At 34.9% G+C, this 19,118-nt stretch overlaps 2 protein-coding genes across 2 annotated transcripts; one reads left to right on the plus strand and one right to left on the minus strand.

The window, feature by feature from the left end:
- Positions 1-664: 664 nt before the first annotated feature.
- Positions 665-2,422, plus strand: LOC141719212 (cytochrome P450 CYP736A12-like). The gene has a single exon (XM_074521592.1). The coding sequence runs from the start codon at positions 775-777 to the stop codon at positions 2,272-2,274; it is 1,500 nt and encodes a 499-aa protein (XP_074377693.1). The 5' UTR covers positions 665-774; the 3' UTR covers positions 2,275-2,422.
- Positions 2,423-3,749: 1,327 nt separating this feature from the next.
- LOC141716867 (triacylglycerol lipase OBL1-like) lies at positions 3,750-6,079 on the minus strand. Its single transcript, XM_074519036.1, has 5 exons — positions 5,685-6,079; positions 5,307-5,500; positions 4,990-5,023; positions 4,205-4,818; positions 3,750-4,059 (listed from the first exon to the last, which is right to left on the minus strand). The coding sequence occupies exons 1-5, from the start codon at positions 5,995-5,997 to the stop codon at positions 3,805-3,807; spliced, it is 1,410 nt and encodes a 469-aa protein (XP_074375137.1). The 5' UTR covers positions 5,998-6,079; the 3' UTR covers positions 3,750-3,804.
- Between the last annotated feature and the right edge of the window lie 13,039 nt (positions 6,080-19,118).

Raw genomic sequence — 19,118 nt, forward strand, 5'->3', positions numbered from 1 at the left:
CTTTTCACCTTTTCTGGCCAGGCATATATGGCTTGTCTGTGTATCGCCTTGTTTGGAAACAAGCATTTCATTTTAAATGAAAGATTTCAAATGACGTGATTTGAATTGTCATTTCAAATTCATATATATACACTTAAATTTGATTGCCTTTGATTTCAAATGAAATCCAAATTCAAATTCTTTAGCTTATCCAAACATGTTATTTGATGAAATCTAGAATTTTAAATGAAATTCAAGTTATCAAACGGACACTTAAATGGTTAGACTGATTTTATTATACTAATATTGTAATTCAACAGCCTCCTTGAAGTCTAACTAATCTGGAAGGGGTACGAGAACTGAGAAGCATAGACGCAGGTTCATGAACTCTTTGCAGTCTTTAAACATTTAAAAAATAGATAACAAGGACTGAAATAATTAAATATATATGCTGAACATGTGGGTGTGGTTGAGGTCGCTGTTGGAAACATATATTAACAGGAAAAACAAGAAGATTAAGATGACATATTAAAGAAAAAATGAAACCCGCAGAAGCTTTCCTAGACAATGAATTATATTTATTTTAAATGTTTTTTGGCATGTGCTACAAAATCAACTGAAATGCAGCTGCTTGTCGTTTAGGGTGATTCATTTTTGGCTGCTCATTTTCTCTAGCTATAAAAACCAACTCCTAACATAATTACTAAACAGCACACAACAAGCAACTACTACTACACTTGAATTACTAATCAAGAGCTCCAATCTTTAAAAACCATTATATTTCTTCAACCAACGATGATCCTTTCCTTGGCCTTTTCATTTCTGTTCCTCTTCCTTGGAGCTGCATTCTGGTGGATACTCGACGCCAAGCAGCGTAAGCTACTGCCACCAGGCCCGAGAGGATTACCGATTGTTGGTAGCCTTTTAAATTTGGGTAGCCTTCCCCACCGTACCTTCCATGAGTTGTCCAAGAAGTATGGTCCTATAATGTCTTTACGCATGGGTTCCGTGCCGTCTATAGTTGTCTCGTCTCCTGAGGCTGCTCAACTTTTCCTAAAAACTCATGACAGTGCTTTTGCAGCACGACCACAAATGGAGGCTGTTGCACATATGTCATATGGTAACAATGGCATTAGCTTCACCAATGGTACATACTGGAGGCATGTGAGAAAATTTGTTGTGCAAGAGCTTTTAGCTCTCGCAAAAGTTAATTCTTTCCGAGGGATGAGAAGGGATGAGGTTGGCTTAGTCGTGGAGGAGATCAAGAAAGCTGCGGTCGCTGGTGAGGTGGTGAATGTTAGTGATAAGGTAGGGGGTTTAATTGAAAACATGACTTTTAGGTTCCTTTTAGGACGAAGCAAAGATGATCGATTTGATCTCAAGGGTATCATGACGGAAGCCTTTACTTTGGCTGGACAGTTTAATCTTGCTGACTTTGTGCCCTCCCTAAAGCCACTTGACCTTCAGGGATTGACACGAAAATACAAGGAAACAGGCAAGAAACTTGATGCAATGTTGGAGCTAATTATTGAGGAGCATGAGCAAAATTTGAATACTGGCACTCGTACGAATAATCGTGACATTGTCGATGAAATGATATCTTTGTCTAAAAATGACTCTTCTGTCAACCATCAAGAGCTAGCCAAACTGATTGACAGATCCAGTATCAAGTCTATCATGATCGATATCATTACAGCAGCAATTGACACCTCATTTACATCAATCGAATGGATACTGACAGAGCTAATGAGACATCCAAGGGCAATGAAAAAGTGTCAAGAGGAGCTTACTTGCGTTGTTGGACTTGATAGATTGGTGGAGGAGACAGATTTGCTCAAACTAGAATATTTGTACATGGTTATAAAAGAAGGTATGAGACTACACCCTATAGTACCGTTACTTGGTCCCCACGAAGCTAAGGAGGATATTGTAGTTAATGGATATCATATCCCTCAGAAGTCACGAATAATCGTAAATGCTTGGGCTATAGGACGAGATTCTAAGGTGTGGGGTAACAATGCTCTAGAATTTATTCCAGAGAGGTTTTCTGAGAGTAAAATAGACCTCCGAGGACGTGATTTTGAGCTCTTACCATTTGGTAGTGGTAGAAGAGGGTGTCCTGGTATGCAACTAGGGTTGCTGAGTGTTCAGCTAGTGTTGGCTCAGTTGTTACATTGTTTTGACTGGGAGTTGCCGCATGGGAAATCAGCTGAAGACATGGATATGATTGAGCAGTTTGGGCTAACAATTCCCCGAATCGAGCACTTGCTCTTGGTGCCTAAGCTTCGTATTTAAGCATGGTGACCTCAGAAATTAACTAAAGGCTTATCATTATTTATTTATTTATTTATTGGTTCATTCATTCTGGTATAAAAAGGGTCTCTTGATTCATTGTAATATTCTTACATTCTTTAATTTGTTCATGAGATTGACATGTATACAATAGCGTCATTAATTTTATGGTAATTCAGTTATGACCAAATGTATGAAAGTTTATATTGCACGGTGATCTTGTGATTATAATTTTATTTATACTAGTTTATATTGCACAATTGTATGCAAATTATGTGATATTAGAGAGATTAATGAATTAATTTAAAAGCCAAAAATGTCTAGAAATCTGACAAAAAAAACATATTAATGTTTTTAATATTTTTGGATTACTGGGTTATTTACGACGGTTGTTCATCACATATTCCGTCATAAGTAGGTTTCAATTCCAAACTTGCGACGAAATTTTATTTTCTGACGAAAAATTGAACTTCTAACGAAATTTTATTTTGTGACGAAAAATTGAACTTCCGACGAAATTTTATTTTCTGATGAAAATTTAATATACGACAAAATTTTATTTTGTGACAAAAAATGAACTTACTACTCGAGCAAAAACGACGAAATATTTTCGTCGTAAATGCCTCAATTACGACGATTTCGGTTTAAAAAAACTGTCGTAAATGGCTTGAATTCTTGTAGTGAAGGGCTAAGAATTTTGTATGGAGTTTTAATAACTTCTGCACCAGCACCGAAGCAAAAAGGATCAATGTAAGCTCTAGGATCTTCTTGTTGACACCAGGGTGTGTTCTATATATTGTTTTCTAATTTTGATAGAAAAATAAATTCCGAAGAGATCATGAAATCTTGCTGCTTCTATATAAGTGTAGGAATATATTTTGAGATTTAGAATGTTTTGTGAAATGGACGAGGTACATTTCCAAGTGCATGGAAATCTTTTCTGTCGAGCAAAAACAATGAAGAATTACTGAGATTTGTTTTTTCAGTTCTGGTGTACCATTTAGCACTCTACAACAATGTATAGTGCACTAGATATGGAGATAATATTGAATATTAACTTCTAATTTTGAGTTTTTCTTAGTGTGCTTAAGTTTTACCATATTCATATTGCAATTTCGTTAATGTAATTGCAGGAAGCTGATGATTTTAGTCTTAATGAAGATATTCTCCGGTGATAACTTCTAATTGCAGGTTCCTTTATTCCACAAAGAAGTCTCTTGTGCCTTCATTGACCTGCTGGAGTGTAGAATTTTTTACCTATTCTCTACGATTTAAATTTATGGTATCTTTTATCTATTTTAAGCTAAGAGTTTTAGAGTGTTGGAGATAGTCTTATTACCCGAACCTTTTCTCTTTCTTCTATGCTATAATTTATTAAAACTCACACCAATTAATCATCATAACACAAAACTTGTTTGTTTGATGAAGAATTAGAGAGAAACTTAAATAGATTCTTGGAAGCCCAATTATAAGATACATTAGATAATCAAAGGCATAGATAGAGATTATTAAAGAATACATTATTCTGATTATTTAGTCATCAGTATCCAACACACCAGATGATACCAATCGGGCAGCATTAACATAATTTTGGGGTATATGAGCTGAGATACCCGGTACTAAAACTCCTAAAACTCTTATTACTCGAAGAAGAGCCCCTTCCCTGTAATCACTTCCCCTTGTGTATGGAATGATAAAGCCTCTTGCAAGCTCCCAAACTGCATTTGCTCTCTTCGGAATTGCATGCAAAAGCGAAAAATAATTCTTGTTCGGTTCCTCTGCAACAATCTTCACAACACAACCTCATAGTTAAACTTCTATTATGCATATTGTGCAATTATATATGAAGATGTGCATAATGTGTGTGTGTTTTGCTGCAATTTAATATACACTATACAAAGAGGGGATCATTATTCATTAGCAGTTTAATTACCTGTCCTTCATAAAAACTATTAATGTAGAGGCATTCTCCAAAGTGCTTAAACATAAAATTGGAGTCATCATAAGGAAGTCTAGGCACAATATCATTGCAGTAAACAGTTCTAAAATAACGAATATTGTTATTCTTTAACTGCTCTTCCATGAAGTTTCCAAATTCCGCGTCGCCTACTCTCGGTTGACCAAATGTATACACCCCCTGTAATCTCTCAAGCAACAAATCCTCCTTGTGGAAAGCTAAAAGGCCCGAAAACAGGATGGCTAATGCCCCTCCTAAACTGTGGCCCGTAACAATGAACTTTGCATTTTTGTTAGCTCCCAAAAGTTCTCTAAGCATGTTTCTAATGAAATAATAAGCTACTGGTTTGTCAGCTACATGTTCAATTTCTTTTGGAAAGCCTAGACTCTTCTGTAAGCCTAGAGCTTTCAAGAAGCCCCCATGAACCTTTCCCACACCGCAATGAAGCTCGTACCAAGAGAGATCAACGTCCGATGACCAAGCATCTGCGTCAAATACCTCCGTACCTCTGAAAGACACCACGATTTGTTCCTCATCGCCACGTGTCTCGCGACACATGAAGGCTTGCGTGGTTGCTTTTTGTTGATAATCTGCAAAAAAAATAGCATTTCCAATAGAATTAGTTACATCTCTTCTGTTATTCAAATTCATTTTCATCATTGATTAGTACAAGAATTACATAATGCTACTTAAAATTTTTGGAGTTGTTTTATTTATTAATTTTTTTTAATAAAGTAAATTCTAAAATTTTAACTGCTCACCATTCCAGAAGTTGAACGAACCTAAAAGTTCCATCTGCACAAATTGCATACAAGATATATAATTAGATAATTAATTTGGATGCCGGATGTGGCCAAGAAAAGTATGAATCAACGCACTACTTAACAACAAAATATGATACAAGTTTTTTAAATCTTTGGTCATTGATATATGAATAGAAGATTTTCAAAAGTTTATTTACAAAATTTTCATTTGGAACTGATAAGTTTGTAATAAATTAGAGTTGCTTAAACGTTTTATCAGTATATAGTTAGCTGCGGTCTAGAATACATATATATATATATATATATATATATACCTTCCAATGATCTCTGACAATTGTCTCCAGATATGCTTTGTTCTCGTAAGAGGCTTTAGCAGCCATAATTGAAAGTACACTCAAGTATCTAGAATCTCCAGGTTTAATATTTTGGTCTAAATCAATACGCTTGTCCGTATATTCAGTAACTGAGAAGAAACTTGCTGATTCCATATTAGGTTCTATAACCTTCCCTGCATAAGCAACAATCCATTGTAAATAGAATGTTGAATAGCACAAGATCCTTAAGCCCTTCCTCGGTTAGGTGAAATAGAACTCTAGTACACTCTTGGATTACTATGGCTCAGACTATTTTTGCATAAAATTTAAATGACAGAAAGAACTTTTTACACATAAAGCATATGGAAAGTAACCAACCTCGTAAATAATTTTGAACTAGGCCAAGAAAGCCACCGTTGCTTGATATTAAGTTAAGACAATACTCCACCTTATATCCGAAGCGTGCCATGGGTTTGGCTAATAAGAATAGTAATTTCTGGGCAACGATCGAAGCAAATATAATCCATCTGCGGCTGCAGCTTTCTTCTCGAGTTGCTTCAGAACAGTCTATAAAAGTTCTGTTCTTCAGGTCCTTGGAAAATAATATGTAAAAGAGATCAAGAAAACCCAAGTTTTCAGAACTCAGTAGCATGTAATTACTGGCGAATTCTTTACTGCAACTCCGATCCATTAGAACTCTTCTTTTAATATTAAATGCAGAGTGGGAGAAATTATATAATTATGAAATATGATTAAGAATGTTATGATGTTTGTGCACTAACATATTCGGTTGTATTTATAGTAAAGCACGATAATAAAGCCATAATGGTATTTAATTAAGTATATTGAACTCATAAGATTTGATCAATCTCGGGGGCTTACTATAAAAGTAGATGATTAGGGAGTTGTAGCCCACTCGTTAAATTAAGGTCGACCCAAAAAAGACATAACCAGGACTAGCAACTCATCCAACGTACATTCGGTCAGTTCGGTTAGAAATCAGAAAACCGAATGTGATAGTTTTTCCCTAATCGAATCGAACCAAATTTATGCACAAACCGAACCGAAAACTAAACCGAATTATTTTGATTAATTCGGTTTGGTTTTTGAAAACCGAAATATTTGAAAATTTTGTCAAAATAATTTAAAATGAAAATAAAAAATAATTTGAAATGTTAAAAGAATACATATAATATTATATTATATATGTAAAAAATTGAAGATACATATATTCTAACCAATTGAAAATACATACAGTCTATTTTTTGTTTATATTTACTATATTATATATATATATAATTCAAAAATATTTATATTTAGATTTCGGTTATTTCAGTTAAACCGAATTAATTTTTAGATTAACCGAACCGAACCAATAGTATTTCGGTTAAAACCGAAAAACTGAATTAAACAAAATTTTTGAAAAAACTCAAATCAAACCGAACCGAAATTATATGGTTTGGTTCGATTTTTCGATTTGGTTTTGCTCACGGGTAATGAACTATCTTTGGTACGTTGTTGCTAGTGGATTAGTCACATTATATCTACTCCGTACTATCCTGAATGATGAAAACTTATGACTGGTAAATTTTAAATTTCATAATACATAATTTATTTTGTCTCATAGCAATTATGTACTTAATTCCACAGCAATCAAGTTAACAAAGAAGAAACGGGTTGCTAAAGAAGCTGACTGAATGAGAATATCTACAATGCTTTTTATAGTATTTTAAGTTTTTTTTATAGGAGTATTTTAAGGTCTAAACAGCCTCAAATAATCAAATCAGTTTGGCACTCATGGTTAATATAATATTCAAACATTGTAACAACTAATTAAATGTATGGCAGGATGTTTTTGTTTTTTGCTAGAATTTTTGTTTGAGATATTCTCATTAATCAGTACATTTATAAATATTTATGTCTAAATTTTATGAGTTGGCTTTCACATCAAGTAGATTTAATATAATTTAAAAATATCATATTTATATTATTATAATATTTTAAAGGTGTTTTTATAATATAAAACATGTTAAATATTGGGATATCATAAATTTTACTCAAATAAAATTTCTGGCATTGAAAATGTGTCAAAATAATTGTAAAACATATTACCAAATATCTATATTTTTGTAAAACAATTGGAGTTAGAAATTTAAAGAAATTAAATAGATTCATATTTTGTGATTAAGCAGGAACATGCGAAAATTTGTGACATAGGTAGGGTGGCAGCATAAGTAGGAGTATTATTTTTTATAAGAATGGAAGGAGTTTGTAACATACTTGTTAATTGTTAATTATGTGATAAAAGTAGTAACTCATTAGTTTGGAAGAGTTTGTAACATACTTGTTAATTATGTGATAAAAGTAGTAACTCTAAATTAACTCATAAAATAATATTTAATAGTAGTACTTTTGTGCGAGAGTATAATGTCAAAATGAGTTATTAAAATAGTTACAAATGTCACAGGTAACATATTGGTTCGACCAATTGAATTTTTTCATTGTGTAACATTAATCATGTCATGTCATTTTGTGACAATTTTTTGTAATTTTGTTTTGTGCCTCTATTTATGTGAATGTAGGAAGTTCATTTTTATTTAACAAATAATTTTTTTTTAATAAATATTCTAGAAATGAATTTAATACTCATAATAATTTCCAAAATATTATGGTGCAACCTCGACCTAAATATAGAGGAGATATAGACCATTATAAATTTACATTTGAAAACCTAGCCAGGGGTTTCAGAGTTGTGACCATGAGGGTATACATACATATAAAAATGTGATTATTCATGATACTAATCGGTTGGCTTTCTTCCTGCATTATCATTCGTCTCCTTTTACAGTACACAATTATTGAAGATAGCACGTTTTTCTTATCTTACCAAAGGAAATTTCTTATCACTTGGTTCACTTGAACGTGTTAAATTATATAATGACAAGGAACAGAGTTTCAATTGCTTTATGGGTTTGATCAAGTATTCAGCAGTTATACTATAAGATAAACCAACAATAATTTACGTGGCTTTCCAATTTCTTTAATAGACATTATCCACCTAGACGGGAGCTTCATTCTTCAGTTGATGATATGACTTAATTTTATGAATAAACAAGGAATTTTTTTTTGTTAGAAAGGTTGGGACGTATATTGTTTGGGGAATATGTTATATAAACTTACAAGCAAAGAACAGGAAGTCGCCGAGAATCCAAGTTAGCCAAATATATCAGTGACATGGATAAAGAATGACAAGTTGGTGGCGGCTTATTATCACAAGCAGCGTCTCTTGTTTCCTCAATGGTTGAAGACGGAATCTTTAGTTTTTTACCCGTATTGAAGTCAATAAATACTGCACGTCATAGTTACCCGTATTCCGTACTGAAGACGGAATTTTTAGAGCAGTTTTATTAGGTAATAATGAAGGTTTGGACGTCCAACAACAAATATGTGCAGGTCTCTTCAAAACCCACAATATCATATATAATATTGCCAAGGTTTGCTGGCCGTCAACAACTATATTACATAGACGAACAAGAATTTAGGGTCTTTAATTAAAAGTTTAAAGTGTTGTCTGTAATTAGATCTAAACTTTAAATTTTTTGTTTAGTATTCCAAATCTCTCTCAATTCGCCAAATAGGGACCGACGTATTTTTATATACTAGCATTTTACCCGTACAACATACAATTTTTTTTTAAAAACAAATAAAATAGTTACAAAAATATTTATGACCAAATATTAAAAGTTTGCGTATTGATCCTATCGTCAATTGTAGATCAAAATTTTAAAAATCTTAGATATAGTCTTAAAAATTATTATTCAAGAGGTATACGTTTCGAATCTCACCAACAACATATGCCCGCAAGGGTTGACTCAGTTGGTTAAAGAGAGGAAAATTGTCCTCTTGGTCACAGGTTCGAATCTTCGAATCCCACGGGAGGAGAATTTATGATTATGTCTCCTGAGTCAGAGCCTGTCGCTTAAATGCGGTTTACCTTGGTTAAAAAGTCATGTATCACAAGGGTATATACTAGTATATAATAATATAAGTATAATTTTTTTATTATAATTTGTTTTTTTCCATATAATTTTACAACATTTAAACCATATTTACAAAAAATTCAGTTCAACATGTCTTAAAAGATGAGTATGAAAAATAATTAAAATACATTATTAACAGACATAGTGTGGACTTACACTGAGCCCAGCACTTACCTTAACCCACCCTGAAACTTTAGATTAAGTAATATTTGTATTATTATATGAAATTAAAATAGTTTTGGTCTAGTGATGATTATGTTGGATTTTCGGTGAGGATGCAATGGTTTGATTCCCAGAACAAGTTAAAATGAAACTTTTTATTCATCAAATATTATGTGTTTAACATATTTTTAATTTTTTCATAACTCGGCCATCACTGAATTTTATACCTAGGCCCGTCATTGAACAGAGATGTATGGGAAAGGACGTACAGAATTTGAAAAAACATGAACTAATCAATGTTTTGTAGAGTAATAAATGACCATGTTAAATCTAATGTTGCTGAATGAGTTTGTTATCTTTGGAGCTTGGTGGATAGTCATGCTATGTTGCATAGATTATCTCGGTAACTTGAAATTTTATTTAGTTTTTTCTTTGAAAAAAAAAAGTATCACATAAATTTAAGAAAAGTTTCAAAAATATCAAAGGCTTTTCAAACATACAATGACAATCATTGCGACACTCATTAACTATGAAATTAAATTCACTCATTTATAAAATGCACTAACTATTATGAGATTGATTATAATAAATGGTTAAAAAAATTATCTTTATAGAGAGTAAGTAATGGTAGTTTTATTTTTAAGTAGTGCTAAAGGTACCAAATAGGTTAAAAAAATTGATCTCAAATGATGTGATATTTGTGACTTGGCAATTTGGCATGATATTATTGGGAAAATTTATGTGAATACAAGGGTGCACTATTATTAATTGAGTTGTAGTTCATCAAACCACGATACGTGACATTTAGGAACCATTTTGGGTACCAATTTAATACCTCTAGAATTATTCTTTATTTTTTAACTTGAGTTTATAAAGTATATATGTTAAAGTTGATTATTAAAATACAGAATTGATTTTGTGAATATAGATAGGTGTGTCTTATACTACTCTTGCAACAATTTTTTTCCCACAATGCTAATGAGTATAAGATCTTATTAGGGTTTTCCTCTACCACTTTAAGGTTTTGGAGCGATTGTTAGGCACAAAGCATGCGTTAATAATTCACGCAAGTATACGCGTTCGCAAGCAGTACAAAATGATTTCTAGTCCGTTCCCACAGAGACTCTGACTAATTATGTTCAATTAACACTTACCCACCAATGTATGATTACTTCTCAATGTCAAAACAATAACACTTAAGGTTGATTAACTAATTAATAACTACGAGAATTTAACACTTAAATTAACACTTGAATTAATAATATTAAACACACATAAGATCATAACTTCATTACTACTTCATTCAATAGTTATTTTTATTACCCTTAGCATGTAACAGTGATGATATTAATCGAACAACACGAAATTGATAAAAGCCAACTTTCGTTGCACAATTACCATTCTACCAAGCATCCATAATTAAAATAGAAGTTGAATATGTATCAATTATGTTGAGACCCTATATGTCTACAAAATTTGACAACATAACGATTTAAGCACAAGTTATTCATTATGATTACACAGGACAAGTAAAACGGTTAGAGTTACCCACTAATCATGCATACAATACATAAACCTATGCTAGCATGGCAAGTTCTAAATCTCAAGATTCATTGTCGCTTCACAAGAGATTAACAGGCTATCTTATATGTTCGCGACGCACATAAGACGAATAATCACAACCTATACTAGATATCATATAATCATCACATACCAAGGTATTAAAAAATTAACTAAAGAAATCCATAGTAAATCCGCTACAACCCCATGATCACGATTAGCCCATGATAGAACTCATCGTCACCATGGGTTCATATGAAAACATGATAATCACACAACGATATAAACGAATAAAAATACTTATTAAAGCTAGAGTACGTCACAAGAGTATTAAGGTTCAAAGTAAAGAAAACTAGCATCCACTGTTACAACGAATAAAAGAATCACAAGATAACGTATGCTTCCTCTTCTTCGTTGTGGTGTGCTAAAACGGTCTTCTTAATCTTCTCTCCTTGCTCCTTGCTTGTCGCTTGTTATTGTGAAACGTCTCTCAAGTAGGTTTATATAAGAGTCCACAAGAATCAGCAGTCTCAGAAGCCCAATAGAAGTTGAATTATAAAAATCCAGAATATAAAATTACGACCCCTGGCGGCCGCCTCAGTTCCCACGCGGGCGCTTGCATCTCCAGGAGGTCGCCTGCATATCCCAGGCGGGCGTCTGCACAACTTCTGGAAAAATCATCTTTTTGCTCCTGATTTTGCTGAATTTTTCGCACAACTCCCCGCAACTGGTTCCATGTACTTTCCTAGGCTTATTATGCTGAAATCTCCCTAATTACGTAAATTAAACCCTGAAATGCAAAGACACTAGAAAAACGCATCAAATACACAAAATACTTGATTTCAAGACATCAATTCAAGCCATTATAAGACGTTCTAAGTGGTATAAAATGCCACTTATTACACCCCCAAACTTAAATCGATCCTTGTCCTCAAGCGTCACAGACTCAAAAATAAAATAAAAACATGCATGAATGCAAACTACATGAAATGCAGTGATCCCCATCGCAATGTCTAAACCAACCAACATATGACATCTCAACAAATGCAATTAGGCGACTAAAGATCAATCAAATCACGCAAGCTAACATACAACTAGAAACGTGGCGTGTGCGAATGCTTAACAGATATGCTTCGAAACTAGATCAATTATCATAACTCAATTATCCTCAAGGCAATCACAAGATTATACGAAGAATATATTCTAGACACAAAATGACTTATAACTCTTCAAGATCATTGGAGCTGATTACAGAATCATGCTTTTATTCAACACAATAAACAAATGCTTATTTGATCGTGCAATGAGTGAGGTCCACAAAAGACTTATGCAATGGCATCCATTTAGCGAGCGTTAGGTTAGCGGATCCCAGACTATAAAAGCCTTAGGTCACTAGGCACAAAATCCCCTAAGAACTTAATAACTCAAATACCAAAGAGCTCACTCGTGATCAATTATGCATTAAACCATATTTTTTTCTTTTATATTTTTTCTATTTTTTTCTTTTTTTCTCAATGTTTTTTTTCTCTTTTTTTTTCAATTTCTGAGGAAGTGTGTTTCGCTCCATCTTGCTCAACCCTAGACTACTTGAATACAATACGAGCCGGCTACTAGCCATTTGACGCCTAGCCACAACTAGCAATGAATTCCAATTTTTACTCCAATTTTATTTGTTCATGTCTTTTATCATCAATAGCCTATCATACATTCTAAGCATAAGCAATAGATTAACCTCAAAAACCATCAAACCATGACAACAATCTAGTCCTTAATAATATACTCTAAGATTCAACATCACTTTAACGCTATCGCTACACTCGCATCAATATCACATATCAATTGGTAAAGCAACACAAAGAGATCATGGTATATGCATGAGCTATATGACATGATAAATAAAGCTATAAAATAATAAAAAAAAAACTATATGGCAAAAATATGCACTATATGAACTAAACTATCATGAATATGCAACTACATCACACACACATAAATATGTTCCTTAACTACCACCCCCAAACTTAAAATCTTCACTGTCCCCAGTGAAGGTAATAGAAAGGAACATAGGGTATACCTACTCAGAGAAATCATCATCATCATCATCACCCTCAGAGGGTGGAGTGTCAGGAGACGGATAAGCAGAGTCCTCACCAAAAACGGGTCACTAGATGTCAGCTCCAAGGCCTCTAAAAGCAGTCCCAAGTGTTAGGGTGAGCTCCTGTACAAACCTACTCTGCGACTCGTACATCGCATCCATCCTCCTGGAAAGCATCCTGTACTGAAAATCAGCCATCCCTGAACCTTCACCTCCCTGGGCTCTAGAAAAACCTGCCTCGCCATGAGTCTGACTGGGCCTAGCCATCGTAGCACCAGCTGCTGGACGTCTTCCTAGAAGACGATATCCCAACCCATGCTCTTCGGGCTCTCCACCCGTCCACTCCTGCATCGCATTCAGCGTCGATGAATCAATAGGACCGGCCAGCATCTGCAGTTGCTCATAAGAAGGCCAGTAGAATCCAACTGCCTTGCACAGCTTCGTGACAACAGAGGCATAAGGGATGCTGTTATGCGTCCTCCCCCTCAAAAACTTTAAAATCCCTTGGTAGATGAACTCACCAAGGTCTACATAATACTCCTCATTCAGAATCCCCCACAACAACCTGACTCTCTCAACTGTAACCTCATGTGCATGCGAAGAAGGCAAAATATTAGCACAAATAAAGGCATTCCATGCACAGGCATACTTGTTCATCGCAACAGCCGGGAAAGAACGATACTCGTTGGATCCCGTCTTAAACTTCCACACCGTGCCCGGCTGGCAGCGAGTAGCAATAATCAAATCTGAGTCAAAATCCTTAGGGGACTTCTCATTCCAATTCTCCTCCTGGGCTTCCTTTGTCGCTGCCCAATAACACGGCGAATCGCCTCGGGCTGATAATCAACAGTAAGCCCACGAACAACAGAATACACATTCTTGTCGGCCTTGGCGTTCCCATTGAACTCGCGAATAACACTCACCGGGACCGACTCAGGCGACTCGCAAAAAGTAATCCAACCCTTCTCTGCAATCATCGACAATAACTCACCATCCCTCCCCGATGGAAAAAATCCCCTCTCCTTTAAAATCAGCTTAGTCAAAAGCCTAGCATACTCCTCCTCAGCAGCCCTATCCATCAATCGGGGCCTCACAGCAGTACCCCTTGAAGAATCAGCAGTCAGAATGGTGTTGCTGCTATCGACAGTTCGAGATCTCTTTGGGGCCATTGAAACTGAGAATAAGAGTTGTAGAGTTGTATTTTGTGTGTAGGAAAGGGTTTGTAAGTTGAAAAGTATATTGTAGTGTATATGGAGAGGTTGTTGTTAGGTCCCAATATATTTGTAGAAGGTGGGGTTGAATACAAACTATACCGTTTAATCGAATTTAATGCGGAATAAAAAGGTGAAACAAATTTGAAGTTAAATAAAACTATTATTAAACTTGAAAGGTGTTACAACAACGGTATCGTTTACAAGGGATTAATCTGAAATAAATTATCACAAATCTAGAATAAATTTGACATGAACTTTTTCTATTTTTATAATAAAAAGATCAAATGCTAAAAGCAATTTGAGATTAAGTTCTAGGGATTTTGATCCGCTAGATAGTGACACAAGAACAAGAGAATGATTTCTAGTGGTTTAGATTTAACTATAAATGCTAGAAATTAATGTTCTTGAATTTAACAGTTGAAGATGAAAAGTTTCTGCCGCTCTGTTCAGTTTGTTCTTGAGTAGTTGAGTGTATTCAATATCTGTTTTCTGTTGTCTTGAATGTCTGCTACTCGAATTAAATAAACCAATCAACAGAATTGATTTGAACTACCAAGATAATTGGCATGACTATCTGTTGTACTAGCATGACAATCGGTGAGAAAACTGAATGAACTAGCAAGACTATCAAATTTGAACTGGAAAGACAATTATCCTCCCTGCTAGAACTTTCAGTGAGACAATCAGAAATGACCTGGCATGACAATCGGTATGACAATCTGGATTGTCATGCCAGTTCAAGTTTAATTGTCTTATTGAATTAAAACTGATTTTAATTCAAATACACTTCTGAAAATCAATAATATTAATTCGAAATTAATTAATCAATTAATTCAATTAATCAATAAATTAATCTTTGCAGATATAATTTATTTTCTTAATTAAATTATATGACTTAATTAATTAATAGAAAATTAATACTACTCTTGAACTGCAACTATTCTTCTGAAAATCTTCTAAAAATTATGAATCAATTCTAACAGTTCAATGTTGACACTCGATGTACTGTCTGGTTCATGAGTGACTAACTTCTGTGACGTTTCTTCATATCTTGACTTTAATAACTTGATTTTCTTCAGATTAAATCCCTGTAATTATTTGATACACTGACAAGATCTCTGACACTTGATTAAATCCACAATCTTGATTTATATCACTGAGGCTTGATCAATTTCTTGAACTTCTTCCAGTGAATTATCTCCTCAAGTATGTAGACAAACAATGTTTCTTAATCCTTTGACAGATGTTACTTTGAGAGATCTCTTTGAAGATAGAACCATTATTTACTTGTTACATTCTTATTTAAGTTGAGTTAAATCCTCGAATAAACAAATAGGCTATGAAATATGCCTTTCAATCTCCCCCAATTTGTTTGTTAGACAATAACAACAAATACCTAGAGAATAACTCAACTAACAAATAAGAAAAAGATATAAACAGTAATGCAAAGTAAATAGTAGAAAAGTTCTGAATTATATTTAACATTTTCCAGATTCCAAAAGAAATTTACAAGTGAATACAAGATAGATGTTCCTCTAGACTGAACATATGAATACATTTATCTATCTTGATTCATTAAACTCTAAGCATATTATATTAAGTTTTGAGCTATTTGAATTCAGTTGTCTTCTCTTCCGAATTCACCTTCTTCCAAATCTTGCAGCAACTCTTTGTCATAGACACAATCCCTTTCTGAAGTGAAACTGACTGGTCTAACTGGTTGACCTCCAACTGACTTTAGCTTATTCTTCAACTGATTGTACCTTTTAATGTTCTTTTCAAAGTAAGCTTGAATCAAATCAGCAGCTTTAGTTTTCAACTCAGATGAGTATCCAGCAGATCTTAAGTGATGTTCCATTCAGAAAAGATGTTTAGCAGAGTAGTCTTTAAGAGATTGTGAATCGAAATGGCAGATTTGAAGACAGTTAGACTTAAAGAATCTTACTTGAAAGGGTAAGTTGACCACTTGAGGACTAGCCCTATTAGCAAACTCTTTTAGCCTTTCACGAAGGACTTCATTTAATTCTGAGCTCCTTTTGACTTTGTTGAGAAGAACCCAAATCTTTGATAAAGAAAGATTCTCAAACAGATGAAGTGATACCTTGAAAGATCCTTCACTCTGAAAATATACAAATATGCTCATTTCATTTAATGATCTGTCAAAAGCAGCTGAGATCCTTGAGATTTCAGTCTTGATAGCATTCATGTACACGTCATTGTTTGGATTAGAAATTTCCAGCCTGTCGAGAAGATATAAAAACTCCCTATCATTGTTTGTACTCAGCTGAGGTATATCAATAACTCTTCTTGCTTCATCCCATTTTATACCAATCTTTAGATTGACATCTCTTCTTCTTGCTTCAACTTTAATGTCATGAAGACGTTGCTTTTCAAGAGTTTCTGTTCTTTGGATTTCTTTCTTCATATCAATTATCTGAGATATCTTTTTAAGTTTAGCTTCTTTTCTCTTCAACTCTGACTGCTGCTACTGGAATTCTTTCTCAAAAACAGGATCCACTTGAGCTTCCTCTTTCCATTCTTCAAAATTACTTTCCTCCTCAGCTTCAAAGATACCAGCTTTATCTTCCAAGACTGGTTCAGTGGGAACATCAAGAATATCGAAGTCATCTTGTTATCCACTATAGTAGACATCATCAGCCTTCCTTGTCTCTCTAGTAGAAGAATCTTTTTCTTTTTCTTTTGCACTTTTCCCCTGCTTCTCCCCCTTAGTTGAGGAATCCTCTACAAATTTCCATTTAGACTCTTTATGACCCCTATTACCTCCAGAGCCCGAGCCTCCACCAGACGGCCCTTCAAAGAAGGTCATTTGCTCTTCATTAGGGCAGTGGGAATTTTTTATCATGAAATACAAGTGCTTCATCCCTTCATTGAGATGTTCCATGCCCTTTTCTATATTTAGGAATCTGGAAGAGTCCAGTGAATGGTTCATTTCAATCAGATCTTCAAGAGAATTCATTCTTGTATGGATAGAGTAGAGGTTTGAAATGTCTTCGGCTGATAAAGTTGGAGATTCCTGAATGGAGTTAAGCTTTGGTATCACAGTGGTCTTCAAATCTGAGATATCATTCCTGATGAATGCCAGCTGATTGTTGACAGAGGTGGAAGAAGAAGACCGTTCAACCACTTGTGCTTTGAATGTTTGAGCCTCAACCTGACTTTTAGCAAGTTGTTCTTTCAGAGTAGCAATCTGAGCTAACAGGTTTTCAGTGTTTGTGTCTGTGTGTGCGCTCACCTGAATAACTCTCGTTCCTGGTTCACTCATCTCACGTGCTTATGTTTCTCTCAATATAATTGCTCGTGAGGAGCCATTATGTTGCTGGTCTTCTGTACCTACAATTGAAATCACCCTAGCCTCTTCAAGAGAGGTCAGTGGTGGTGCAATGGGAATTCGCGAGTCCCGATCCTCAGCCAAGTCTATCTTTTCAAGGGAAATAGATGTCTGAATTGCTTTAGGGATAGACTGACCGAGTTGTCCTCCACCTTCTCCAGATAAATCTGCGAGTGGAGAATCCCGTGAGGGAGCCAGAGGTGTTGGATCTGGGAGGGGAGAAAATGACTCTATTAGAGGTGGCTGAGAAACAGATTTTCTCTCTGAAGCATGTGACTGCTCTTCTGCCGTAACTATGGCAGGCACTGTAACTGACTCAATGTGCACTCCTCTCTCTGTGTCCTGAGTGTCATCTATTGGTATGTATGCTTCCATTGTGATTAATGGAAGTGTGCTTGACTCAGTACAAGATGCCATGGCCCTATGGCGAATTTCAATAGATTCATCCTGTTGAGAGAATGTCTCTAGTAACTGTTCAGTGGCCATTTCAAAGTCCATGTCATGTTGGGAGGACAAGGATGGGCTTTCAGATGCCTCAGTAAATGTTCTTCTCTTCTTGGGAGGAGGCAGAGCTGAGGGTTCATTCACTTCTAAAAACACACTACTTCCAACTAACCTTCTCGGTAACATTTTTGACAGTGGGGGGGAGTTTGAGATAGGTTGTGACTCTGTGTTTGGCTCTATGACCTGAGATTGAAGCTGTGGTTCTACAACTTCATGGTCAGCCCTATCAACCACTGGGGGTCTTACATCAGAAGTAGGAATAGGTTGAGAGTGAGGAATTATTACCTGCAGTGGAAGAGCATATGATGTTTGTGCCTGGGTGGCTTGAAGCACTGGAGGTTGAGTTTGCTGTTCATGACCGGGAAAATTAAAAATTGGTAAGGGAATGAAGGTGGCCATGAAAGCAGATACAAGTACTGGAACTTGCATGAATTTAAAGGTTGTGTCTTGGCGTGTGTAGATCTTTTTGCTTACCGGAGGGGGTTCAGCTACTGATGAGTTATACTGTTGAGTTAGCAAAAAGAGCCTTATGCTCAGGTGTGAGAAGATGTTATGCTATAAGCATAAGAAATCGAGCGTAGTAGCAAGAAACCCTACGATTCGTAGAATGATCACGCAAAGCTGCAGTGAGACGTCTCAGAAGAATGGGTAAGAATAATTTGCCTAAATTTATCCTTTAATTGAAAACAACCGCAAGACCAATATACTGCAGAGTGGAAGTGATGTTGTGCAAATTGGATTTAGTGCAGTTGGAAAACACTTTGGAAAGTGTATCGAAGAAAATATCCCATTCAGAAACCAAATTTTATTTAGACAACTTAGTCAAATTAATCACCCCCTGATAGTTAATAGCATGAACGAAATTTGAAATCTCATTGTCAGAGGATA

Source organism: Apium graveolens, chromosome 4, assembly GCF_009905375.1.
Source record: "Apium graveolens cultivar Ventura chromosome 4, ASM990537v1, whole genome shotgun sequence".
Classification (NCBI taxonomy): Eukaryota; Viridiplantae; Streptophyta; class Magnoliopsida; order Apiales; family Apiaceae; genus Apium; species Apium graveolens.

Coding starts and splice junctions, on each gene's coding strand:
- LOC141719212 (XM_074521592.1), top strand. CDS start 775: ATGATCCTTTCCTTGGCCTTTTCATTTCTGTTCCTCTTCCTTGGAGCT.
- LOC141716867 (XM_074519036.1), bottom strand. CDS start 5,997: ATGGATCGGAGTTGCAGTAAAGAATTCGCCAGTAATTACATGCTACTG. Junction 5,024..5,306: donor TTGTCAGAGATCATTGGAAG/GTATATATATAT, acceptor CAATTTGTGCAG/ATGGAACTTTTAGGTTCGTT. Junction 4,819..4,989: donor TTCGTTCAACTTCTGGAATG/GTGAGCAGTTAA, acceptor TTTTTTTTGCAG/ATTATCAACAAAAAGCAACC.